Raw genomic sequence first — 26,336 nt, 5'->3', positions numbered from 1 at the left:
TATTTTTAATGCAATTTATTTGAAATGCTTCCAGAAAAGTTTAAGGCCATTATACAAAAGTATTCATTTCATCAAAACATCCATCCACTCTCTTCCCACAGGCTGACCCTGACAGAGACCTTTTCTTAACTCACTGGCCACAATGGCCAGTGGCTCTATAGAGAATGATTCAGGCTTTTCTCTGTCTTCCAGTGTCCTGTCTCAGCTTTCCACTGTGTCTGCCTGGAGCAGGTTTATTTGCTAAATCAGCAACTTGAGAAACAAAATGGTTTTAAATAAACTTATAATAGAAAAAAATTCACCATGGTTAAAATCTATAAATACAGAAATATGCTTTACAGGGTAAAACTGATCATAATATGTCTTGAAAAATAATAATGTAATATATCTTGTTTTCTATTGGTTGTTTTTGTCACATAGCTTCTTTCAGTGCACACCACACATGTACACAATAAAGGGACAACTTTGTATTTTGCTGCTTTCTTTTCTGTAAACTCGATAGATGCAGAAATTAACAAAAACAACTTTTTGGCAATAATTTAGAGTCATTACTACTAGTGCTGGTGTGGGTGTAATTTTGTACAAATCCCCTAAGTATTTACACTTGCAAGAAGCTGTTCTGTGTAGTTTATGAACTTTTTTTTTCCCCTCTCATGGTTTTTTTTTTTTTTTTTTTTTTTTTTAAATCCATCCTTGCTCTGTAAATCAAGGCTGGAACAAAGAACTTTCCAGTTTGGCTAGCTGATCCTAGTTCATGAGAGCTAATGAAACTGGCCTCAAGGGGAATTACCCAGCAGTCCAACTGTAGCTCAAGAACCAGGGCCTGAAAGCAGAGCAGGAAATCCCGAGACCCTCCAGAGTAACTTCAATTTCTGTGGTTCCCACAGAAGGCTTCGGTGACAGTGACACATTTGTCGCCCCCAAGTCCTTCTTTCTTGTTTGTAAACAGAGTCACGGATGCAGTCACAGTCTTCCACTGGAAAAAGAGGAGTGGCTGAGGCGGATGAAACATAATGCTGATGGGGTCGCATAACCCTGGCAGATCTAATGGCCAGTCACTGGCCGTGACAAACGCCACCCACAGCCATCCCCCACTCAGTTGAATATTCAGAGCTGGCAAGTACTTTTAGCTCTGTTTTGTTTTTACTGTGGAACTCAGTTTGAACTAGAACTTGGTATGTAGCCAAGGCTGTTCTTAAACTCCACATCTTCCTGCCTCTGCTCCCAAGTGCTGGGATTGTAGGCCTGTGCCACCAGGCCTGTCCAGCAGCTGCTTTTGTCTTGGCCCTCTCTAAAGCCACCTCTGTTTCAGGTCTTCATAGATTGTTACATTCAACTTGCACTGGATGAAACCATAGGCTTCAAAACAAGGCTTTCTCCTTTGCAAAATTAAACCCCAGAAACCCTCAGGGATGTTTTCATGTTTTCTGGTTGAATAACACAGAACCCAAGTTCACTCCAAGGGTTAATTAGACTTTCTGCCTTCTCTTCAAATTCCATCTCAGTTCTCTACAAAGCTCCCTCAGTGCCAGGACTTCAGCTACTACATCAGAGCTAGAGGAACACTAGGGACGCATGGGACAAAGGCCTTGTCAGCCCAGCCCATGCAGAACAGTAGTTTAAGAGACCCTTTCTGTTTTGAAAGTAGGACAATTCAAAGTAACACGGTCAGTTCCGACCCACTCATCCAGATGCTTGTGAGATACAGCAACAGGGTAAGGGCTGCTGCAAGCTGAAACAGACTGGGCGGCAGTTACAGTACTAGGGACAAGGAGCAGACACGGGGAAATAGGCCAACACAGGCACAGAAATATTACAAAGTGCCTCTCCAAACCGTTCATGTGTGGAATGCGAACACTGTACAAGTAAGACACGGGCCTGCTGCTAGCAGGGTCACAGTCTTCTGTCAGACGCTCTCCTCAGGCCTACTGTTTGCACAGGAAACATCTGTCTGTTCCATCCGCTCACACTCAAGGCTGACCTCGCTGGTGTCCATACTACAGTCCGACTCGCTGTCCGATTGGTCCATCTGCTCAAGTTTTGTTTCTCCCTGTGGTTCCCTGTTCTCAGTGCTGGGACCCTGGACCAGTCCCTCAGAGTCAAGCAAGCCAGCCTGCCCGGCAGCAGACAGAACTGTTTCTTTGGCCTGACGGATACAGTTGAGCCACTGCTGTTTGTTGAAGGTGTCGTTGGCTTGTAGCGAGTGGGTCTGGCTTTGGGATCCATTTTTGAAACTGACTCTGAAGAAGTTTTTAACTAGAAATGAAGAACAGATGAAGAGTCAATGGGTAGGTATTTGCCAAGGCTAACAATACCAAACAGAGTGGCCCCAATGTAATGGGCATACCTTGGGCCCATGTCAGACACTGATTACAGAATGTCTCTTACTGATGTAGGACTCAGCCAGTTCTACCCTGATGCCATACTTATTTGACTGGAGTGACACAGACCTAACTCAGATTTCCTGAAGGGATTGACAACAGTTGCCTGTAGGTTAGAAGCTCTTGGAGCAGACATGGGAGGGGCCGGAGGGAAGAGATGTGGGAGGGATTAGAAGGAAGAAACATGCGAGGGGCTGAGGGGGGAAGAAATATGGGAGTGGCTGGGAGGAAGAAACATGGGAGGGGATGGAGAAGAAAACTGAAGGGGAGAAATGATACGATTGTATTTAAATAAAAATACAGACCCTATTTTAGAAATAAAAAAGAAGCCTGTCAATCTCAGTCTATTCCTTTATGGTTATTAGTATTGTTGTTGTTATTTAGAGACAGGATCTCACTATGTAGCTGTGGCTGGCTGTGAACTCACTATATAAAGCAATCTCAGACTCCCAGAGATCCACCTGCCTCTGCCTCCCAAGTGCCCAGATTAAGTTTCAGGTTTTCTAACCAGCATTAGGAATATTTGTCTAGCGTATACTATACACTCCATAGAAAACAAGAACTGTAAAGTCTAGGCTTATCATTAGTACCCAAAACAGTGCTCACTACATAAGGTTGCCAAACAGAGAAAGCTATCAGGGCTTCTTGTTATTTCCTTTATTAAGTCTTGGGGTAGAGATGCCCAATGAGTAGTGCTGCAGGTGCACATGCACCCAGTTCACAGTTCACTTAACTTTTATTTTCTTCTGAGGTAGGCTTTCGCTATGTAGCCTAGGTTGGCCTCAAACTCACAATCCCATGTTGAGCTGTGGCGGCTGGGCTCTACTTGATTCTTAACTCTCTTCAGCAGCTACATCAGAACAACTACAAAACCTTACACTGTGCAACTAGTGCCCACACAGAGGCTGTATGGCATTAAGCATACTTTGATGTAGCAGTAGGAGACAGAGACAGAGAGCAAACAGTGCACCAGCTGCATGCAGCTGCACACGGCTGGGCTCATGTACAGTCTGCTACTTAATGCCCAAAGCAATCTCAAAAGGAAAGCAGACAAGTGGGAAACTGAAGGCTCAGAGGTTGAACTTGACTGTTCATCACTTAGGTAAAGTGTCAACATTGGGACAGTTTGCCACTCCTTCCACATTTCTACGATCAAATCGTTCAGTGTGTCACTGCAGTCCGCTCGCTACCCACACGTACTTCTCTCGTTGTTGCTGAAGGCCCCACGCAGAGAGCCACCCAACCGAACTTCTCCATCCTGCAGGTCTTCCAGCGTGAGGTCCTTCACAGGGATAGGCTGCCGGTACAACTGGTAGCAGAGTTGCTCGTTGTGAGTGACAGCTCGGGTGATCACCAGCACTTCTTGGAACAGGAAAACATGGAGTTTCTAGAAGAAAAGAGCCCGCAGGATTGTCCTGAGCAACCACTACTAAGTGGTGAGTCTGTGGGCCTCTGCAGTAGGAGGTCTCTAGGAACTAGGTTCATAATGGGTTGTGAGCGCATGTTCAGATCTGTTTCTAGGAAGACAGAAGTTAGGAAGATCTGAAACATTTCCAGATACTACTTATCTACTGCCTTAAGTTTGGTTCCTCCTTAGGGGCCCACTGGAGAAAGCCTTTCTACAGTTAACTTAGCCAGAACCCTACTTAGATTACAGTTCACAGCCTGTTTATACACACACAGCCTCCAGCTCAACCAAGAGAAACTAAGAGACCAGAATGAACAGGATGGTGAAAGGAATTATGACTTTCCTGGCATCAATACAATTCTAAGAGATCAAGTTAATGATAGTCTACAAGGACGAGAGTGTATATCAAAGCCTAATAATAACTCTGGCTTCCCAAACCCATAAAAATGTGTGTTTCTTCAACCACTGGGCTGATCATCAACTTTAGCCAGCAACTCTGACTGGGACCCTGCTTGCCCGAGAGAAACCTGGGCACACTGTTGGAGCCTGAGGAAGATGCCCACCACGTACATCCTTCTCAGTAAGCTCAGCAGCACCTGGGCTCTCTGGAGAGTGTGCTTCCAGGGTGTATCACTGACATGTGTTATAGACAAAGAGAGAATCCTAAAAGGCATGTTTCAAACCACATCATACAAGCAAGCTGACAGTGTAGAGCTTTGACAGAATATATATATATATATGTCTCTCATGTCTCAAAGAACACAGTGAGAACAAGCTGCCTGTGTGGAGCTGGGGTGCATCTCTGGTGTTCAACCACAAGCTCTTTGGAAGTGTTCAGGAGTTAAGGTGGAATGATTGAAGCTCTGATGCTGGCCTCTGACTTTTTGTTAGAAACATGTAGGAATGCCAATCCAGGACACTCAAAAGAGGCCACTAATGGGGAGGAGTAAAAACTCAAGATGAGAAGCTTGGTTTGAGCAGAGGAAGCACATTCTGCATTATCCATAGTTTGCTATGTGAGGGAACAGAAATCTGTAGGTCTCCTACCATACGCACGCCACAGACTGAGGACACAAACAACTCTCTCTCTTTCCAGGACCTTGGGTGGTGAGAAGGCATATCTTCCTATCAGTTGGAAGCAGAGGTAAGATATTGCAGATTCAAGCCTAGCCTGGGTTATACAGTGAGTTTGAGTCTAGCCTGGGGAAAACTCTCATTTCAAAATAGTTAAGAAAATAAAAAGAATACTCAAAGATCATAAAATAGTAAAGCACAAAATAACCAAGTTAAAGGCTTTCCTCACCAGGGTATAGTGGTGGTAGAAATGTATTAAAAATACTCCTTTAGGGGCAGGGAGGGAGAGGGCTGGGCTATTGTGTTCAGAACTTAAAATAACCAGGGGCTTTTGTTTCTACACCCCTCCATCTTCTAGCTGAGGCAGGCAGCTGAGCTGGGATTTTTCTGAGCAGTGTCTTACAAATGTCCTTCATTTCTAAGTCTTCACTGAGATCTCTGGCTGCCCTCAGCTCCCTTTTGCTGTCACCGCTACACTCTTTTTCCTGAAACAAGATTTTGTTCCTAATAACCTTCACAACTCCAGCCAGAGCCAACCCCGACACCCCCCACCCCACCCCATCTGCTGTCTTTATGCTCCAACCTCCACTGCCCGAGGAGCTCACACTTCTGCCATAGGCAAGTCTGATCAGAGAGGCCTCCAGCCTTAGCTGCTGTATGAGAAGGGAACAGGCCACCTCCAGGGAGCAATGCTTCTTCCTGATTCTCTGACTTCCTAGAAAGAACTTTCAAGGAACTGAGTGTCATATCATGTAAATCCCCTATTGCTTTCTGGAAATCAGTAAGGAGCAGAAAACAACCTTCCGGCAGTCAGGAATGTTCAGATGCAGGTCCATGTAGTAGCTTTAGCAGTTCTAGTTGGCCCCATTACAAATGGTATGGCTGAATCGACAGTAGCTCTGGTAACAAGCTATTCAAGATACTTTCTAACAATAAGGGATGTTCCCAGACTGCTCACATAAGTTGAAAGGGTGTCTCTTAAATTATTACGTTTATTCAATCTCTTCTAAATTAAATACTTTTTTGGAGGCAGGTTTTCACTATGTAGCTCTGGCTGAACTGAAATCTGTTACACAGATCCAACAGGTCTCATCCTCTCTCTGTAGCTCTGACAGGCATTGAACTTAAATTTTTTCTTGCTTCAGCCTCCCACGTACTTGGGATTATGGATCTGTGCCAGTACATCTGGCTCACTATTTTCTGAAGTCAAAGTGGGACACAGCTGGATACAGTGGTATGTACCCATAATCCCAGCTGCCAGGGAGGCTGAGGCAGGAGTATGGCTTGACTCATCCTAGTTTGAAGCTAGTCGGGGCAACTTAATTGAGACTGTCTTAAAATTCAAAAAGTAAAGAGAAGGCTAGAAATGTATTCAGTGGTGGGTGCTTGCCTAGTAGGCCAAATCCCTAGTACCACACTAGATAGATAGATAGATAGATAGATAGATAGATAGATAGATAGATGATAGATGGATAGATAGGTAGATGGATGGAGAGAGAGAGAGAGAGAGAGAGAGAGAGAGAGAGAAAAGAAGAAAGAAAGAAAGAAAGAAAGAAAGAAAGAAAGAGAAAGAAAGAAAGAAAGGAAGGAAGAAAGGAAGAAAGGAAGGCAGGCTGAGGGTGGGATAGAAATAGGGAGGTACCAGGGGAAGTCCCTGAGGAGAGTAACTACTTACCACACCCCGGTTATTTTTCAGCTCTCCATGACAACACAGGACCCTTGAGCTGTCAATCAAGGAATCTTTCTGACCTTCTTCCAAGTACAGAAGCCGCTCTTTGTAATAACGGCATTCTGATTCCCCAGTCTTGGTGTTGATTTCTGCCACAATTCCCTGAATGATGTTTATCTATGGAAACAAATAAGAATAATAAAAATGGGGAAAGTAAGCCAACCACCCACAACCAGAGGCTTGGAGCCAGCCTCGAGGCTACAGACACTACTGTATCTAATGCCAAGAGCTGAGATCCATGTGGCCACTGCAAAAAACCCCAAAGCTTTTAATATACTTTTTCCCCCCAAGGCAGAGTCTCACACTATGTAGCCCTGGCTGTCCTGGAACTCACTATGTAGACCAGACTGGCTTTGAACTCGCAGAGATCCACTTACTTACTAAGCACCACACTAACTAGCTAAGTTTACTATCCTGTTATCCTACTTATTTATAAAATTTATGCACATACACATATATACTTACACCATATACTATGCTAGTGTTTTGTTACCTTGACACAAGCTACAGTAATTTGGGAAGAGGCAACTTCAATGGAGAAATGCCCTTGCCAGATTGGCCAGTAGTCAAGCCTATGGGACATTTTCTTGTTTACTGATTGATGTGAGAGGCTCAGCCTTTGTGGGTGGTGCCACCTCTGGACAGGTGGTCTTGAGTTGTGTAAGAAAGCAGTCTGAGCAAGCCATGGGGAGCAAGCCAGTAATTAGTTGCCTTCCATGGCTTCTGCTTCAGTTCCTGCCTTTTCTCCGTTATGGATGAATTCAGTATAAGGTAAAATAAACCCTTTCCTCTACAAGTTGTTTTTTGTCATGGTGTTTTATCACAGCAACATAAACCCTAACAAGACATAAACAAATCTAAAGACAATACATAATCTTATCTGAGCAGGAGAGAAACAAGGTAGTCTTGGATGCTTACAATTTTAGCACAGTGGCGCATGCCTATAATTCTAACACTTGAGATGCTGAGGCAGGAGGACAATAAGAACATTTGAGGCCACCCTGAGTTACAGGGCAAGTACCTAGGACAGTCCACAAATGAGACCCTGCTTCAAGAAATGAATACCAAGCAAATGCTCTCCACCAAGTGCAAACCAAAACAAATGGATTCTGAACAACAAAGAGACCTCTGAATAGCTGTTTAGTGTTAACTCCTTTACCTTTCTGTTTTCAGCAGACAGTGGACTCTATACATCCCCTCTTAAAAGACCTTACCAGTAATGGCCATGGCTTCTTACCAGTGAACTATTTATTAGTTGCAGCTAAACAGGAGAACTAATCCACCCTTGAGCTGGTTTCCACAGTTTCCTGTGAGTGCCCAGGAAACCCAGAAAGGTTTTGGTCTAGCTCACTATTTTCTGAAGTCAAAGTGGGACACAGAGCTGCTGGGGAGGCCGAGGCAGGAGTATGGCTTCACTCACCTTAGTTAGAAACTAGTATGGGCAACTTAACTGAGTTGCAGGTTGAGGGCAGATACAGAGTGCTCACTTCCTAATTTGACTTGGGAACCAAACAGCTGGCATGTCATGGGAAGAGTTAGAAACACAAATGCCACAGTGGCCGCTCTGACTACTTTCACACACAGTTTCTTTCTCCGGTATGTGAAAAAATATCGACAGGCAAAACAATGCAAACAATCAACATTATTACTCCACACTCAGAATCTGTTCCAACCCACCAAACACAGGGCTTTGTATTTGTATCTACCCAGCACCCTGAGGCTCTGATCTTTTTACACTGAGTCTTGAGGGTGTGTTTATCCTGCATGATTTAGGAGTTCTAATTACATAAAATAGACTGCAGAGCAGCTGTGCATTGAATTTAAATGTGTTATTGTATGTCTTGCTAGGGTTCAACTGAAGGTAAGAACTTTCTGGAAAAGGGAGACAATGAAAAATAATACAGCAGTATGGAGCCAACACACCCTGGAATCCACCCTGTCTGTCTAGTCCCTTGAGGGACAATGTCATCTACTCACCAGCTCCTCACATGAACCCAGCATAGCAGTGCTCACTACAGCTGCATCAAAAGCAAGGCTGTTTTATGCAGGGAGAATGGTGGGCAGGAGCCTTCTCTGGCTGGGACAACCCTTAGACTTTGAAATCATTAAGTAAGTGGATAGTCAGCATTCTATTTTAAGAAATTCTCTTTGGTAGTGTATGTCTTTAATCCTAGTACTTGGGAGGCAAAGGCAGGAGGGTCAGAAGATGAAAACTAGATTCTGTCACATGAGACCCTGTCTCAATAAATCAATAAAAATAAATCAATTAAAAAAATGTTCTTCTTGGGGTAAGTCTCATTACCTCTTCAAAACACCATTAAGAAAATGGCGTAATGAGGATGTAGTTTATACTTGTATTAAAACAAAAAAGCAAGCCCTATCTTTAGATCTAGTCACAGGGTGAATGGAACCAACTCCCTTGGTATAGAAGAGTCAATAGTCTTTTCTCCCACTTTGCATAGATGCGGAATTTATTCAGGAATGTGTGGCCAAGTTGCACTGGTACTATGGATTTTTGTGTTTATTGAACACATCTGTAACATGCCCAACAGTACAGGGTTACAGACATTTCATCTGGGGCATGCCACACGGGTTATGGAAAGGAGAGAGGAAAATACGCATTCAACTGTGTAAATGGACATACAGAAGACTTGCTTTGTAGACATTTGCAAATGCAAGTTTACCATGCTTCATGCCCAGACCTGCCCTGATAATCAGGCACAGGCTCAACTTTTGAAAGCTTCACACTTTAAGCACAAGGAAATGGGAATCTGGCACATTCCCTCAAGTTACAAACAATCATTCCTATCTATTTGTTTTTTAAATTCAAACCAGCTCACATGAAAAAGAGGACAGATGCTTTAAATGGTAGGTTTTCCAAAAGGAGAAATCTTCATAGTAAATCTGAGCATAGGCTCATGGGATCTACACAAACCATTATTTAGAGCGTCCAGGGCTCCCTGCTGCTTGTATTCCTGCAGACTACACATTCCCACAGCAAGAGGGGCTCAGAGATATGGCTAGCTTCCCACTTCACTGAACAGAACTGTAAAGCATCAGATACAGGAGCAATTTCACAGGCTGTAATCAGTGCTAAGTGAGATACAGTAACCCGGACGGCAACTATGTAAAGTCAATTACTGAGTACTTGGGAAATATTATTGATTATTATTTTTATTATCACTATCGATAACAATTAAGTTCTTTTCTGGGAGATGACAGGCAATTGATTATCCAGCAGCTTCAGGCTTCTGATTCCCAAATCACCTACATAAATGGTCCTATGATTATGCCAGATCAGAAATCAGCCTTTTGAGGTGGTCTCTTGAAGTCTTCATCATCCTTCTACCACCTTCTGTCTTTTCTTTAAAAATGTGTGTGTGTGTGTGTGTGTGTGCACATGCACCATGGTACCCAAGTGGAGACTTTTTTTTACCCAACTTTCAGGAGTTGGATCTCTTCTTCCAAAGTATGTTCTGAGAATCCATTAGGCTAATATGGTCATCTTACTAGCCTTCTTTCTGTTGTTGGGTTTTTTGGTTTTGTTTTGTTTGTCTTTGAGACAGGATTCAGATCTTCTTTAGACTTGGGTTCAAATCAACTACAGAAAATTTCCATGTTATATAATTAATTCAAGCTTTCTAAATAGTTAGATTCAGGGTTTAGATCCCAGCTCTATCATTTACAAGATATGGCATGTTACAATCTGGAACACGTTATTCTCTGCTGAATAGAGGACCAAGATGGTCTAGAGCAGTGGTTCTCAACCCGTGGTCTTGACCCCTTTGGGAGTTAAACGATCCTTTCACAGGAGTTGAATATCAGATATTCTGAATATCAGATATTTACATTACAGTTCACAACAGTACCAAAATTACAGTCACTCAGTAGCAGCAAAAATAATTTTATGGTTGGGGAGTCACCACGACATGGACGAGGATTAAGAGTCACAGCATTAGGAGGGTTGAGAACAACTGGTCATGAGGCTAAGGGAAGGGGGAGCCAGGGACAGGATTGCCAGGTGTGAAGTTGTAAAAAGCAGATCAAGGAGGTGGGGGTGTAGTAAGCCCTGTACATTGATCCTGTAGTCCTGTGAAAAGCTGGTTTTTAACTTGCTGTGTAGCACAGAATGTCTTCAAACTTGGGATTCCCCTGCCTCTCAAGTGCTGAGGTTACTGGCACTCACAAAGCCCATGCTCAATAAATGTTTGCTGAATGAGGGTGCAGTAGCGAGTTGGAGGTTTGACCGGGTGCCTACTGCATTTGGGGACAGATGGGAGAAGATCTTAAACAGATGCCCTTTCACAATGAGCTTCAGGCTGACTAGAAGCCAATTCCCATTTTCTTACTAAAGACAAATTTTCCATTTAAAATCTCCACAAAGATCTTAGTTCTCTCAGTTAGCAATGCTAATACCAGATTAGAATGGCGTAAAACCTGAGCTGGGTATAGTGGCACATACCCATAATCCTAGCATCTGAGAGGCTGGAACTGGAGGGTTGAGAATGGCCACATGTTTGAAGCTAGCCTAAATCACTAGTTTTATACTAGCCTGGGCCTATGTTAGATATACAAACAAAAACAAACAGGTAAACAAACAAACAGGCACACCAACACACAACCAAACAGATCTTAAGCTACTTTATGTAACTGGTTTGTTTTATGGGTTAGAAATCTATGATAGACCAGGCCTGAAACCCAAGACTGCTGGGCCCTGTGTTTAAGGTACCTGATGACCTGACCCTAGCCATTACGGAGATCGACACAAGAAGAGGGAAAGAAACAGGCGAACTCACAGCTTCCTCCAGGTGCTGCTGGTCTGGATTATCATTTGGCGTATGCCTCAGGATTTCTCGAAGGAGCAAAGGATACTTCACTAACCGGCTCCGGGGAATATCAAGGAAATTCCAGAGATCAAGTTTGCGGCTGAAGGGTGATTCTAAGCAGCGCTGGAGGAAATCCTGCACTCTGTGGTCCTGCTTTTTGTGGTCCAGCAGGGCTTTGGCAGCAACTTGATTGCTGCAGTAGCTGTCATAGGAGCTGAGACAAGGCAGCTGGGAAGGAAACATAAAGAGAAGGCTGGGTGTCAGTGTCGCTGCTATGAGGGCCAGGTCGGCATCCCTCAGGAATGAACAGACATCAAACTGGTCTCCAGACCCAGCCACTGTTCTTTTATTTGTAAAGGTGGAAGAAACAAACTAGTAGGGTCTTCAAAATGACAGACAAGACACAATTCATTAGTCGTACATTCACTTTTTAGAGATCCCTATCAAAACGTGTTAGCTTTTTCTGGCAATTTAAACTGGAAACGAAAGAATCAGTATTGCAGATGCATACAGAACAGGGTGTATGTGTGTGTGTGTGTGTGTGTGTGTGTGTGTGTGTGTGTGTGTGTGCGTGCGTGCACCCATACTCATGTTAGTGCTGGGGACTGAACCCAAGGCCTCATGCATACTTGATGTTCTACCTCTGAGCTACAGGCCAGTCTCAGAATTTTCCTAACCCTTTCCAGATACTCAGTAAGGCAGAAACTACCCATTTATTTTATTTTGTGTGTGTGGTTTTGTGTGTGTGTGTGTGTGTGTGTGTGTGTGTTCATGGGTGTTTGGAGGACAAGAGACAACCTTGGCTGCAATTCCCCAGATGCCATGCACCTTGTTTTTAAATTTTGTGTGAGCTATATGTGTCTCCATGTGTAGATAATGATGTTGGGGGTGGGGATATGTGTGCTCAGCACACGTGGAAACCAGAGGGCAGCCCTAGGTATTAGTCCTCATCTTAGACAGGGTCTCTTTGTTGATTGCTGCTGTTCTGAAAGCTCCAGGCTCCCTGGTCTGCAAGCTTCTGGAGATCATATCTCTGCCGCTCATCTCACTGTGAAGCACTGGGATTATGGACACATGAGACTGTGCCTGGCTTTACACACATTCTGGGAATTCACGCCCATATCCTCATACTGACACTCAAGCAGTTTGCCTACTGACCTGTCTCCTCAGACCCCTTTTAATTTTTAAAAATTGATTTAATTTTAAGATTTTTGTTTGTTTGTTTTCGTGTATGTGCACGGGTTTGCTTGTCTCTCTGTGGATCACATGTTTGTAGGTACCCATGGATGCCAGAAGAGGGTGTCAGAACCCCTAGATCTGGGGCAGTTACATGCAGTTGTGAGCTATCCTAGGGAGTTCTGGAGACTGAACTGTGACTCCTCTCTAGAAGAGCAACAAGCACACTTAACAGCTGAGCCACATCTCCAGCCTACCTCCTTTTATTTTGTAAAGCAGGATTTATTTTAAGATTATCTTAAAGAGACTTATCTTTAAGATTGGTGACATACACAGAAAGCAAGGGTCAAACTCACAAGCTAGGCTTCGCATGGCTCAGTACAGACATTTCGACATTTGTTTAAAATCAAATGATGCCAAGTCAGGGGCCTCAAGAAATTCAAGCAATAGTATGATTTAAAAAAAAAATAGTTGGCCGGGTGGATGTGGTGCACGCCTTTAATCCCAGCACTTGGGAGGCAGAGGCAGGAGGATTTCTGAGTTCGAGGCCAGCCTGGTCTACTGAGTGAGTTCCAGGACAGCCAAGGCTATACAGAGAAACCCTGTTTCGAAAAACCAAAAAAAAAAAAAAAAAAAAGTTGTAGGAATTATTTATTAAAAATCTTCTATATGACAGGCCTGGAAAGGGTTTTGGTACTACCTTCAGGATCACATCACACTATCATGCAAGAATAGTTCCAGCTTAAAGACTGGAATGCTGTAACTACACTGTCTTCATTCCAGTAAAATGATAATTTCCCTGACCTGCCCATCAGTCACATTGTGTAAATACCACATCAGAGACTGGAGCACAGGGCATCACATCCCCTTCTGCTACCCCTCCCTCTTAACAGCACCTTCGCCTGACATGCTAGTGCAAAGCTGCCCACGGCACTAACATGCAGCCAGTGGCCGGGCTGCATGCCCATGGCAGTAATGTGCAGCCAGTGGAAGCCAACGAAGACACCGCGCTCACCACAACACTCTCTCTGTAGCATTCGATGGGAGACAGTGACAAAGGTCCCTTCTGTTTCTGCACCCTCAGGATTTTACATTGTACCATTAAACAACAAAGTCTGTATTCTGGATGAACCAATGAAGGTTAATAGATGATAGGAGTAGAGAATAGTTAGCGGTTTGGGATAAATGCTCACGAAGAGAATAGCAGGATCAAAACCGCATAAAAATAAAAAGAACAATTAAGTAAATAAAAACACAAAACAAACAAAATGCTGGCATGGTGCCTCACACCTTTAATCTTAGCTAGCCCCCAGGGAGCTGAGGCAGGAACTAATGAGAGGTCAAAATCAGCCTGGACTACACAATCTCATCCTGTCTCAAAAGACAAACAAAAAAGGGGGCAGAAAGGGTACTTGACTGCCAAGCCCAAGTTTGATCTCCCGGACCTAGATGGTGAAAAGGAACCAACTCTCATGAGTTAACATGTGAGCTCCACACGCAAGAGAACAGGCTCCCACAAGTGTCCTCTTCAATGCCCACATGCATGCACGAACACACAAATGCATGTAAAAACAACAGCAAGAGCCCAAAGGAACAAAGTCAACAGAAATACGAGTGGCAGCATTTGAAGAGTTTAAACATTCTGCCACTGTTTTTATGCTTTCTGTTGAAATGATCTCCTTAACATGGAGTAGAAAAAGTTGCCAGAGAAGTAGTATTTAAAAGATTTATTACTGAGTTGCTTCTTAGAAGTGTCTTCCTTCCACTTGAGCAAACAAGCACACACACACACACACACACACACACACACATACACACCACCCCCACCACCAGCAGCAGCAGCAACAACCTTTTGGGTTGTGTTAGAAACAGCTGCAGAAACCCTCTGTTCAACCTTATAGTTTGAAGTAATGATAATTGGTACCCTTCCCCCACCCCCAGTGATGCTTGTAATTTAGATTTTCAGAATCAGTTCAAAAATCACCTCAGGCTCTCTTAATTTCATTTCCACTTCCTCGCCTCTTTAAAGACCTGGAAATGACCCATGTTTATGAACTATGAAGGAACTCTGGCCACACTGTCCAACCGACCATTACTTTCTCTGATCTTGCCACTTGCTACCATGGCAACCAACTTAAGCTCCGGTCCTTTGTTCACACCTGACAGGGTGCTCATTTCCTGGGCATGACTCAAAATGTACACAGATTCCCAAATATACATGCATACTCTTTTAAACTGAGGTAAAAGCTCAGAGTTTAAGGAAAAAAAACAAAAACAAAAACAAAAACAAAACAAAAACCCAGACTCTGGGAATCCAGCATCGGATTCAAAAACAAACTTAGGTGTTTGTGGGTGACTGTTCTGTGCCTCAGTTTCTCCACTAATAAAATGTGTATAATGAAGGCCTTTTCCCCTTTAATGAGACAAGGCATATAAAATACATAACCCAGAGTTTACCCTCTGGGTAAGAAGCATTAAATACTAGCTATTATTACAATCTATCTTTTGCTTGTTTGTTTTGTGTTTTGTTGTTACGTTGTTATTGTTTAAGATAAGGTCTCACTCTGTAGTATCTAACCTGGAATTAAAGCAAACAGGTATGCCATGGCCAGAAGATGCCATTTTGTTGCTGGTTGCCCCCATCCTTTCTTTGGCTTATATGATGTTCCCTGAACCTTGAGCAGATAAAATAGATTGGGGTCTCTGGAAACAGAGTAGCATGTACCCCTCCCTGATCTTGAGCTTAGTATAAAGGCAAATGACTCTGAATTCTTGATCTCCTAAGCACTCCCTTATGCATTCTTTTTTTTTTTTAAAGATTATCTTAACTATGCATGTGGCGGGAGGGGCGGTAAGTGCACATGAGTGCTGGTGCCCAGGAAGCCAAAGGTCCCCTCCCCCCTAAGTTCTTGATGGTCCTGTTTAAGGAGATCTTAAGTCATCTAGCACTTAGGGGGAGGAGCTGACCAGAACAGGTTTCCATTTACAGCTGAGCAAGTAGCTCACTTCATGGTTGGCCATCTGTACAAGATCTGCATAAGACTGTGCCCATCAACACTTCTCCTGGATGGGGGTGGGACCACAAGACTCCACTCCTCCCTGAGGCCCTTTGGGCAGTTAGTGGTTGCTGGGGGAGGGATGTCACTTTGTTCAGTGGTGAAAGCCACTGATGACTCTTGTAAATAATCTCTCACTCACTCTTGTGCAAGCAACTATAATTAACTTCAGTGGGTAAGAAGAAGAGAAGAGGAGGAGAAAAGGACTTGCTGGGAAGGGGGGAGGGTTCAGTGGGAGAGGGAGGTGGGTAAGGTGAGGAGCATGAGGTAAAACCCACTAAAATTCAGTGTATATGAAACTGTCAAAGAATAAACAATTTTAAAAGCCCATGTGTACATATACATGGAATATATATGTGTGTAAACACATATATATACATGTATAAGTATATATAGATAACACTTTTTTCTGTTTTTCATTTATATATTTTAGAAAATCTATCATAAAAAAATATTAGAATGAATCTGGATTTTTACTTCCATGTACCCTGTCTCTCTTCAGAATTAAAAATCAACCAGGATCTAAATTGACAGGAGGACTCACTTTCTGCCTTGGAGAGCTTATAAATTATTTTATTCCTGTAACCAGTCACTTGGGACATTGTTTCTTTGTGACATGGGAGGTTTGCTCAAACAGAATGACTTGCTAGGAAGGGGACTCCCAGCATCTGTAACCAGGGCGGCTCCCCCAAGAAAAGCAAGTCCTCTGTTCAAAGTCTTCAAAGCACAAGTCATGGATTCACTCTAAGGCAAAAAAAGGCCCCGTCTGATACTGTCCTGGGGGCAGTTCACTTGTTCAAAGGTTTGTATTTTCCTTTGCAGGAAAATAACTCAATTTCCCATGGATTGAATAGGCCTGACTTTTCTCACTCTGTCTAGTAAGATGTTTATTTTGTTCTGTTTAAAAGGGTAGAACTCAAACAGATTCACCCCTTGGTGAATCACTCATTCATATACCTGGAGCCAAAAGAGGAAAACCACTTAGCTGTACTTTGGTTCATAAGTAAGGGCCATTTCTCGTGAAATCTGACAACAATGTTGTTATCTTTCAGGAACAACAAGCTTCCAGTCCCCATTTGAGGCCTGGAGGGTCCAGACAGCAACTGACTGGCATGGTCACACTTCCTCTGGGTATGTACAGGACATAACTGCTAAAGCCTTCCCTAGATCAAACTAACCTCATAACACTAGGGACAAAAGTATATTCCAGGAAAAAACTGAGTAAGGCAAAATCCTCAAGCTTGAGGCTGACACAATGTCACAGACTGCACACTATGCTTAAAGGGACAACACTATTCTACATTACTGGGTCATAAAAAATGGAGCAGGAGCCCTGCTAACTCTGAAGGGAGTCCACAGTCTGAAGAAGTTTAAAAACACCAGTAGACCTTCTCATTGAACCACTTCTGACTCCAGTTGACCCACTCTCTTTGGAGGAATGGCTTCATGGGTTGAAGAAGTTTAAAACAATACCATGACTTATAACACAAAGTCAAAAGTTTGTGATGAATGATCTCTCCTGAAATATTGAAGTGTGTTGTCTAAATTATTCAACTGAGAACATTACATGTCTCTCAGATATTCTTGAGATATTTCCGCCTAGGTACTAAAATTGACTTCTGAACTAAAGCCAAGTCATGGGACCCTTTGACGGTTCCAGATCATGGCAATAACTGAGAGGTACCAGGCAAGACCCCAATATTAAGAATTTTTGGCACATCCATGTGACATCAATGAGAAGCAGAAGATTTTAGGAAGGTTAGGAACAAGTTCACCTGAAAAGAGAACACTAATATATTAATAATACCTAAAAACCCTCTCTGCCCCTACACCCCTGCCCGTTGTCCTGGAATACTGGCTCCATCAGAGGGATCAAGAGATCTAATTCTGCCTAGAAGAAGTCATTAAAGTTGTCTGCTTTCATTACCTGCTTCATAACAAATAAAAACATTAGAACTGGGATGGAGCATCCACAAACTCACTGGAGAAAAAGAGGGGCGCACAACAGGAGTGGTTGGAATGGTGGCATAACAGCATATGCTTTGTCTAAGCAAAGGACACAAAGAACAACATCACACACTCAACTGAACACAGATTCAGTAGGAGGACCATACGTTTATGAGCCCTAACCTAAGGTCAGAGCTTCGTTCTTTAAGAAAGGAATCAGCTACGCTAGATGAAGATCTGTATAACCAGCAGTTACTTAGGACCAGGAATGAATGTTCTAACAACAAACAACATGCACTCGTTGCCATGTTTGCAAAACTACATTTAAACCATGGGATCCCATCTCATCCTCAGTACTGGGGACCAAGCTCAAGGCCTTGCGCCTTCTAAACAAGAGCTATACCATCACAAATTATATCACAGTCAAGATTTTCTTAAATACACTGAAAAGCACCTTTTAAATGATGAATAAGAGTGTCACACCAGGCCTGGTAGCAAAGGCCTATAAACCCCAGCTACTTAGAAGGTCGAGGCTGAGGTACCCCAAATTCAAGGCCTGCCTGGGCTACAAAGTGAGTTCAAGGACAGTGTGGGCAATTTAATAAGAACTTGCCTCAAAATAAGGTAGGAACGGTGGGATGGCCTATGGAGATACAGCTCAGTGGTTAAGTTCTTACATAGCATGCACTAAAAAAAATTAAAATGTTAATTTTAAACTTAGTAGAATGAGTAGAAGTGGTGATAATTTAATTGGCCTCGATCTAACATAATCTAGTGTCATTTTATTTCATGTGAAACTAAGAATAGTTTTGTGTGTTCTTTTCCTTTGTTTTGTTGCAAAAAGGCCATGTTGTCTTTCAATGAAATAAACCGGTAATTGGAAAAACTTGTTTCCATGCTTTGAAGACATAAACTCTCAGTATGTTAAGAGTTTAACATTTTATCTGATATAATAACCAACAAAGTCTTTGCCAACAAAGAAAAAGTCCAGGTAAAGTGAAATCTATCTTCAAACAAGACCAGAGACCATTTCTTACCCAGCCCACGAGGATGGGACCAACGTGCTCTGTTGAGCCATCGGGCTTCCGAACGTCTCGAAGCTGGCTAAGGAGCTCTGGCAAGAAACAAACGGAATGCTTATTATGTTAGGCATTCAAAGATAAGCAGGGTGGCAGAAGCTTCTGGGCTTTTCTCGTGATTACACAATCACAAATTTGCTATTGGAAAAACTACAAGTCATGACTCGTCTGGGACCAAAACCATACCTTCATGGAGAGGAATTAGAGAGTCCAGTGTCCCAAAAATCTGGTTCAGTTCTTGTTCTGTCATTATTGAGAGTTTCAGCATGGGATCATGGTATGCCTGGGAAAGACGGGCAAGAGAGGGACAGAAATATTGAAATGCAGAGGAACTCGGTTGTTTGTGCAAATCATTCCTGAGAGGTGCTGTATAATAAATAAAAATTGGCTCCCGACAATTTCTCCCACAATGCCATGCAAACAGCAGACAGGTGTGGCTGGAAGAATAGAGGATCAAGTTCTGCCTTCAGCCTTTTATGGTTACTAATAACCCAAGGTAGATTTTTCCCCAAAAAACCTCCTACACTTTAGTATATCCTACATCTAGGAAGGAGCAAATATCTTACTTGGAGAGCAGTTTTGATTGTTACAAAGTTCCAAAAGTAAACATGATTGTACACTTTGAAAAACCTCCATTTTATTTAAAATTAGCTAACAGCAGGCCTTTTCAAATACGTACATATTTCAAAGAAAAGAAAAGCGGTTGGATCCTTCACTATTGATATTAAGCAGACAGAAAACCATTTGCCAATCCTGATTGGTTCAGATCTCCAGAATGCACATCAAAGTTGGGTAGCTATGGTGGCCCTCCTACCATCCCAGCACTTGGAAGGTGGGGAGATAGGGAGAGTCCTAGCACAGGCTAGCTAACCTGACTAGCAGCCATATTGATGAGCTTTGGGTTCAGTCAAGAGAACCTATTTTAGAAAACACAATGAAGATCCAATGAAGAAGACTCACGACATGAGCCTCTGGCACCCACAAGCACAGGTGTGACCAAACACACATGAACACACATACATACATGTGTGCTACACATAGAAACATGCAAAATAAGACATAGACACCAACTCTTCCCTTCAAGGAGTTGTATAAAGCTAATTGAGATTTTTTTTAAAGATACATGGAAACTTAAAACATACATTTAAAAAAAACAGCTGAATATTAACAGCAGGATGTTACAAAACCAAAACAGTCAAGTCATGAAGTGCTCTAACAGGTCAGAAAATTAAACATAAGGTATCCAAGGAAGGTTCTGGAGACGAGACATGTGGTACAGAGGAGACATGTGGCAGGAAATACCACCGAAGAAAGGACCTTGATTTGAGAGGAAAGAGAAGGGTCTGGGGGAAAACAGGTCTCTGTGAGTCAGAGGATGACCAAGAAATATCTAAAGACGTTTACGTTTGGGGGCTCTCTACTCGGAAAGCGGGGCTCAGGCGGATGACCAGCATATGGACGTATGATGCGTTCCAGACTGAAATGCCTTCTTGCTTCTCTGAGCTGCTCAGTCTCCAGCCCCACCCAACAGTTTTCTTGGCTGTATCCATGCAAAGCCTAGACGGCCGTCTCAGGAGTACACAGGGAAGAGCTTCCTACTAGCAAAGTGTTGCACTGGGGATCCTAAGAGGAGAAGCATTCGTCCAAACTCAGGACTCCCTCAAAAACATAACAAAAAAAGCCAGAGAAGCCTGAATTGAGCTTTCAAAGTAGGGAGGTCACTGGAATGGAAAGATTTGTTGTCAAAAATGTATGTGATAGAAGGCAGGGGTTTCCCCCCTCCTCCCATAGAGGCTGATTAACATGTTTCCATCTGGGGTCTAGCTCAGCAGTAGATCATGGGCCTGGCATGTTTAAGCCTAAATCTGATCCCCACTACTCAACAAATAAGCCCCTCCCCAAGCCCTTAACCCTATTTCCATATGAAAGACCCTAACTTATTATGCTATACAAACACCTCACTTTACCTACTTCCACAACTCAAATGTCTTTATCCTGATCTCTTGTGAACAAAGAGGCCCTATATGACACTCCTTTTTTGGCATGTTTTGAAAGGCAGGCTCTTGACCTGTTGCCCAGGCTAGTCTCATACTCTAGGCCCTCCCTCCTCAGCCTCCTGAGCAGCTCAAGAGAGACTTCTAGGACAATGAATGCACATAAAATCAGCCTCCATGAGCACTTTCAGATTTAAACAGATCCTTTGTGGGGCACTAGATATGCAGAGGCATCCGGCAGGTGTCTAAGAGCTATTTGCCTTCTTGCTTTGAGCCATTTCCTTTGCTGCTGGGTTTGTGGTAAAAGGTTCTTCTCAATTTTTGGTGACTTGAGTTAGTCATAAAGAGGTTACTCAAAAGCATCATCTCGGGGCTGTGAAATGACTCACAGGGCAGAGAAAAGGAGTGACTCAAACAGCTACTGTGTCTTAACTTACCTTTTTTGCTAATTTCAAGTCCTCTATCAAGTCTTCTTCACCTTGAGAAAGCTCAAAGATTGCCTGCAGGGTTTAAAAAAAAAAAAAAAGGATAAAATAGACTGCCCCGTTCTTTCATTTATGAGACCAAATTCAAACAGTACCAATATTCAAAAGCTCCAAATACCCTTAAGTTAGATGAGCCTGGGGGTGATGCTCAGGGAAGCATACGCTGAGTGTGTGCAAGGGCCTGAGTTTAATAACCCGCAGATCAGAAGGGAGAAGAAGAGGAGGAGAGGAAGAGGAGGAGGGAAAGAAGGAGGAGGGAAAGGAGAAGGGGAAGGATGGAGAGGAAGAGAAGTAGGAAGAGAAGAAAGAAAAGTAGCAGTTGCCGGGCAGTGGTGGCGCACACCTTTAATCCCAGCACTTGGGAGGCAGAGGCAGGCGGATTTCTGAGTTCGAGGCCAGCCTGGTCTACAAAGTGAGTTCCAGGACAGCCAGGGCTATACAGAGAAACCCTGTCTCGAAAAACAAAAAAAAAAAAACAAAAAAAAAAAAAACCCAAAAAGTAGTAGTAGTAGCAGAGAGTTAGTAGTGTAGTAGTAGTGATATAGAAGCAGTGGTAGTATTGTAGTGGTAGCAGTAGTAGTTGTGGGTTAATTGGCCTAAAGTAAATGTTCTTATGGTGAAAAGCTTCAAAGAGAAGCCTTGTCTGTGAGCGAACATGTATTTCCAACCTACCCAGTCACCCTTAATGTTTCAGAACTCTGATGAAATCCAACACAAGGGAACTGTGTCAAATGGACCTGGCGATGTTATTAACCAGACCATCACACTCTGCTTTTTTACCCAAAGAAGGCAAGTCTCAGCAGAAAGTTGTATTCCTATCATCTACTTAAGACTGGGGTTATAGAAAGAATCCAACAGTTTATTACTGTAAATAGAATCTGGTGGGGTCACTCCACTCTCAAGTCCCACAAGGTACAAGAAATAAGATTAGCGGGGCTGGTTCTTTGTGAGAGTGTGTGTAAATGGACCAGTTCTAATTTGGCTCCATTAGGCCACCATAATTTAAAGAGCTCTGATGTGCAGAACACCCTCTCTCATCTGGGAATCTAAACACTGGGCAAACATTATGGTATTAAAAGGCTACAAGTCTCTGATGATGATCCAGGAGCAACTGTACTGTTTCCAGCTGGAGAAGAGGAGTCAACAGCTTTCAGGCATGCCTGCTACCCTGAGGTTTAGGGACCAGAGGGCCATGAAATGGAACAGAGCAGGTGGGGCAGGATACTGGGCTGCAGGGACAACCATCCACAAGGCCCAGCAAAGCCTCATGTCATGGCTTACTGAAACAATCACCGTCGCATGAGAAGCTGCACAGACGTCTTGTATACCTCTCAGCTGGCTGTCTGCAACACTGGCATCTTATATTGATTTACCTCGGATTTCCTTAGCCATTTGCTTTATGGGAGCTCATCAACTATACTGACCAATGGCCACCCCACCAAGAGAGGAGAACCATGGGATGCCACAGTGAAAAATACTTTGGCTTTGAAGTAAGAGAAGAATCAAGTTCAAATCCTGCTGACTGTGGCTTACCACTGTTCACCCTGCCTTAATGTCTTTCTCATCTGTAGTCTGTTTTTTTTTTTTTTTTTTCTCCTACACTGTCAGGCTGTGTGAGTTATATATGTATATCAACAACACTTAGAAAAATACAGAAAAACATAAGGAAGGAAATTTTAAATCACCCACAATAGCATCTTGTTAACTCTGAGAATACAGAAATAACAAACCCAATTTCTCCTTCCTTCCCTCTCTTCCTTGTCTTCTTTACCCTCTCCATCTCTCTCTTCCTCTCCCCACCCTCCAATTCTGTTTTTCCTCCTCCATTTTTGTAACACAGGTCAGTTCTACCACCCACTATGAGGACTGTCCTCTAAACGGCAAACAGTGAATTCTGCAGCAGATACTAAGTAGCTGTCCTTTAATTTAATTATATTTTGGTTTTGTTTTTCCAGACAGGGTTTCTCTGTGTAGCCCTGGCTGTCCTGGAACTCACTCTATGGACCAGGCTGGCCTCAAACTCAGAGATCTACCTACCTCTGCCTCCCCAGTGCTGGGATAACAGGCACACACCACCACTGCCTGGCCATCAATTCTAATGCTACCTACCTAGAGACAGCATCATGTCCCCCAAGTGAGGGCTCTGCCCAGATTCATCCTTTTATGCTAATCAAGACCTCAAATAGTTTGACCTATGACTCTCATCAACACTTGAGAAGTCAGAGTTCTCATGATCCCTCCTCAGGCTTTATTTGTCACAACTGTTCACAGATTCCAAGGCAACATTCACATTTACTGGTTTATAGGATATCATAAAAGATACGAGCATCAGGTAAGTATAGGAACAGGGGAAGTTATGGGTGTAACCTACACATTCCATGCCCTCGCTATATCTACTGCACCCAGAACTCATATGTTTAGTTATTCAGCCCTTAAAACTTTGGCCTTCCAAGTTTCTATGGAGACCCAGACAGCATGACAGATGAAATCACTGGCCCTTGCTTATCACTGGTAACCATCAGCCTCTCTCCTTCCCCAGGGCTTAACAGGGAGAGCCATGTCTTAGTTTGGTTTCTGTTGCTGGGATAAACAAAAGCAACTTGGGGAAGAAAGGGTTGATTTCACCTTACAACTCTTAGGTCATAGTCCATCACTGAGAGAACTCAGGGCCCCGATTCAAGGCAGAAGCCTTGAGGCAGGAACTAGAAGGGAGGTCACAGAGCAGTGGGTCTCAACCTGTGGGTCGCAACCCCTTGGGGTCGCATATCAGATATTAACATTACAATTCATAACAGTAGCAAAATTACAGTTATGACATAACAATGAAAATAAGTTAAGGTTGGGAGGGTCACCACAACATGAGGAACTGGGTTAAAGGGTCGCAGCATTAAGAAGGTTGAGATAACTGTCATAGGAGAATGCTACTTACTGGCCTGTCAATCTGTTTTCTTCTACTACACAGGACCTGTCTCTGCCTCCCAAGTGCTGGGATTAAAGGTGTGCGCCACCAACGCCCGGCTACTTCAAATATTTCAACAGCTCCTAGTACCCCTTTTGCCAAGGTCCTCAGGTAGCTGGGGTGGGGGGGGGGTGGGGGGACTGGACCAGTGTGCTAGTGAACACCATTAATCCTAGCACCCAGGAGCAAAGGCAAAGGGTCTCTGCAAGTTTTGAGGCACCATATATGGCGAAGTGAACAGAGCCTGTACTGACAAACCCTCTAGAGAAGGGGTTGCCATCATAGCTACTTAGAGATGGGGTTATAGAAAACTTACAGGCAAATTAACTGTCCTCCACAAGGAAGAAGTTTTCCTTTATAGGTGGACCAAAGTTCTAAACGCCAATTAAAAAAAAAAAAAAAAACTTCCTAAAAGTTACTATCAAAATATAAATAAAATGATTGTAACCATACGTGGTAGTCCATGCCTTTAATGCCTACTTTTGAGAGGCAGGCAGACAGATCTCTGGGTTTGAGGCCAACCTGGTTTATATAGTGAGTTTCCAGACAGCCAGAACTACAGAGAGAGTTTGTCACAACAAACAAACAAACAAACAAACACCAACAAAAACAAAGCAACGATAAAAACCAAACCAGACCAAAAAAGATATAAATAAAATGAAAGAATCCTAACTGGACACTTGGCTTCAACATTGCAAAATAGCGTGATTTTTTACAGTGGGGCCATGCCCTTCACAGCTTGATGCTAGCTTCTCAGTATCTTCCATCCTGCACCCCTTCCCACATGATCTGGCTTTGAGCACTGATACGCTGGTTCTTGCCTGCAGTGGACCTTTGTGCAGACACACAGGCAGCTCCATGAGTCCCAAGCTTACCTCCTGTCTCTTGATCTCCTTGGCGGTGAGCACCTGATTGACACACACATCGAAGGTCTCACTCCACAGTTTGCTGTCTCTCCGCTTTGTGCTTGAGGAGGTGGCATTTCTGGACCAGGCTCGGGGGGCGAGGATGTCGGGGCGGCTCTCGCTTCGGAAGCTGATGGACCGCTACACAATGACAAAAAGAAACCACCATAGGGTCAGCAGCAGGACTGGGTGGATCTGTTTTGAGCAACTTCCTGTTGCTGACAGACATAAATCATCTGTAAGAAAGTGCATGACCAAAGCTTTTAAGGAGTGGGCATCCTCTGCCGCCTACGCACTGAGGGCGCTTTGCACAACACAGTTCTGTGTGACCTGGACACTGAGTGAACTATAGAACAAGACGGAGGCAGCCCAGTCTCACACAAAAGGCAGCTCTCCAACAAACACCCAATGGCTTTGATGTTTATTTTTCAGAAGCACAACGGAAAACAGTGGTGGATAGCCATACACAAAAACCCACCCTCTCCTACAACAGGACACCATTATCCCAGGTGCCCACTTATATAGTCTGAGTAGGCTTCTCCAGTCCCAATCAAATGGAGAGTGCCACCATCTCGATTTAGGGATGGGTAGAGATCCCCTGTTGACAGGATTTATGAGAGAAACGGCAGGAGTATTCCTCTGGTCCTGTGAGTTCAGAGATAACACACATAGAAGTTTCTTGCAGCAATTCTCCCCAGTCACACAGAACAAATCTATTTACCACAAGTGAGAAGAAAGGGACACACATGATGAAGGCTGGAGAGAATGACCGACTGAGGGAGGAAGTAAGTGAACAGGTTTTACCAAACCGAACCATTTGAGCACCTGGATCCTGCCATACCTGAAAGCCCACCAGGACTACCCTTAGTCATTTTAATTACATAGGTTAATACAGTCTTCTTTCTATTTCCAGAAGTTGGGGTTCTACCAACTCAAAATGTTGCACCAAAATGCATACTGAGACCAGCAGTGGTAAGTGATGCCTACCCCTGACATGTTTTGCTCTTTTGCAAAGAGGCCCCAGCTGTGCTCAGAGGTCTGATTACCCAAAGTCCAGCCTTGTGAGTGAAATATACTACCACGGGGGGGCATTCTCGTGACAACCACAAAGCATCCAGAGGAAGGTAATGTGTCATCTTTAATCTTTGCCCTGCAAGATTTCAATGCGTTCCCTAGAGACGGACAAAGCAAATAGTATTACTACATTCACAAAGATACCTTTTTTATAAAAAAAGATAAGTTCTCATGTGAATGGAGAGATGAGCAAACTGTTAAGATGCCCGCTGACTTTCAAAGGACCAAAGTTTAGATTCCTGT

The 26,336-nt window shown here is 43.4% G+C and overlaps 1 protein-coding gene across 12 annotated transcripts in view; it reads right to left on the bottom strand.

Annotated features, from left to right (window-relative positions):
- Nucleotides 1–26,336, bottom strand: part of Arhgef3 (Rho guanine nucleotide exchange factor 3) — a 277,400-nt gene continuing 251,064 nt past the window's right edge. For 10 of the 12 annotated variants that reach the window (XM_034498310.2, XM_076931301.1, XM_076931302.1 and 7 more), the window contains 8 exons: nucleotides 24,990–25,160; nucleotides 21,108–21,170; nucleotides 18,863–18,959; nucleotides 18,635–18,711; nucleotides 11,389–11,646; nucleotides 6,539–6,709; nucleotides 3,582–3,768; nucleotides 1–2,256 (listed from right to left, as the gene is read on the bottom strand). In XM_034498310.2, the coding sequence (XP_034354201.1) occupies nucleotides 1,907–2,256; nucleotides 3,582–3,768; nucleotides 6,539–6,709; nucleotides 11,389–11,646; nucleotides 18,635–18,711; nucleotides 18,863–18,959; nucleotides 21,108–21,170; nucleotides 24,990–25,160 (1,374 nt within the window). In that variant the 3' untranslated portion in view covers nucleotides 1–1,906. The remainder of the gene's footprint in view (nucleotides 2,257–3,581; nucleotides 3,769–6,538; nucleotides 6,710–11,388; nucleotides 11,647–18,634; nucleotides 18,712–18,862; nucleotides 18,960–21,107; nucleotides 21,171–24,989; nucleotides 25,161–26,336) is intronic. The other 2 variants (XM_076931307.1, XM_076931306.1) reach the window with 1 other exon arrangement.

Source organism: Arvicanthis niloticus, chromosome 3 (assembly GCF_011762505.2).
Source record: "Arvicanthis niloticus isolate mArvNil1 chromosome 3, mArvNil1.pat.X, whole genome shotgun sequence".
Taxonomy (NCBI): domain Eukaryota; kingdom Metazoa; phylum Chordata; class Mammalia; order Rodentia; family Muridae; genus Arvicanthis; species Arvicanthis niloticus.
The sequence above is the reverse complement of the archived record's forward strand: the minus strand, read 5'-3'. Positions and strand labels throughout refer to the sequence as shown.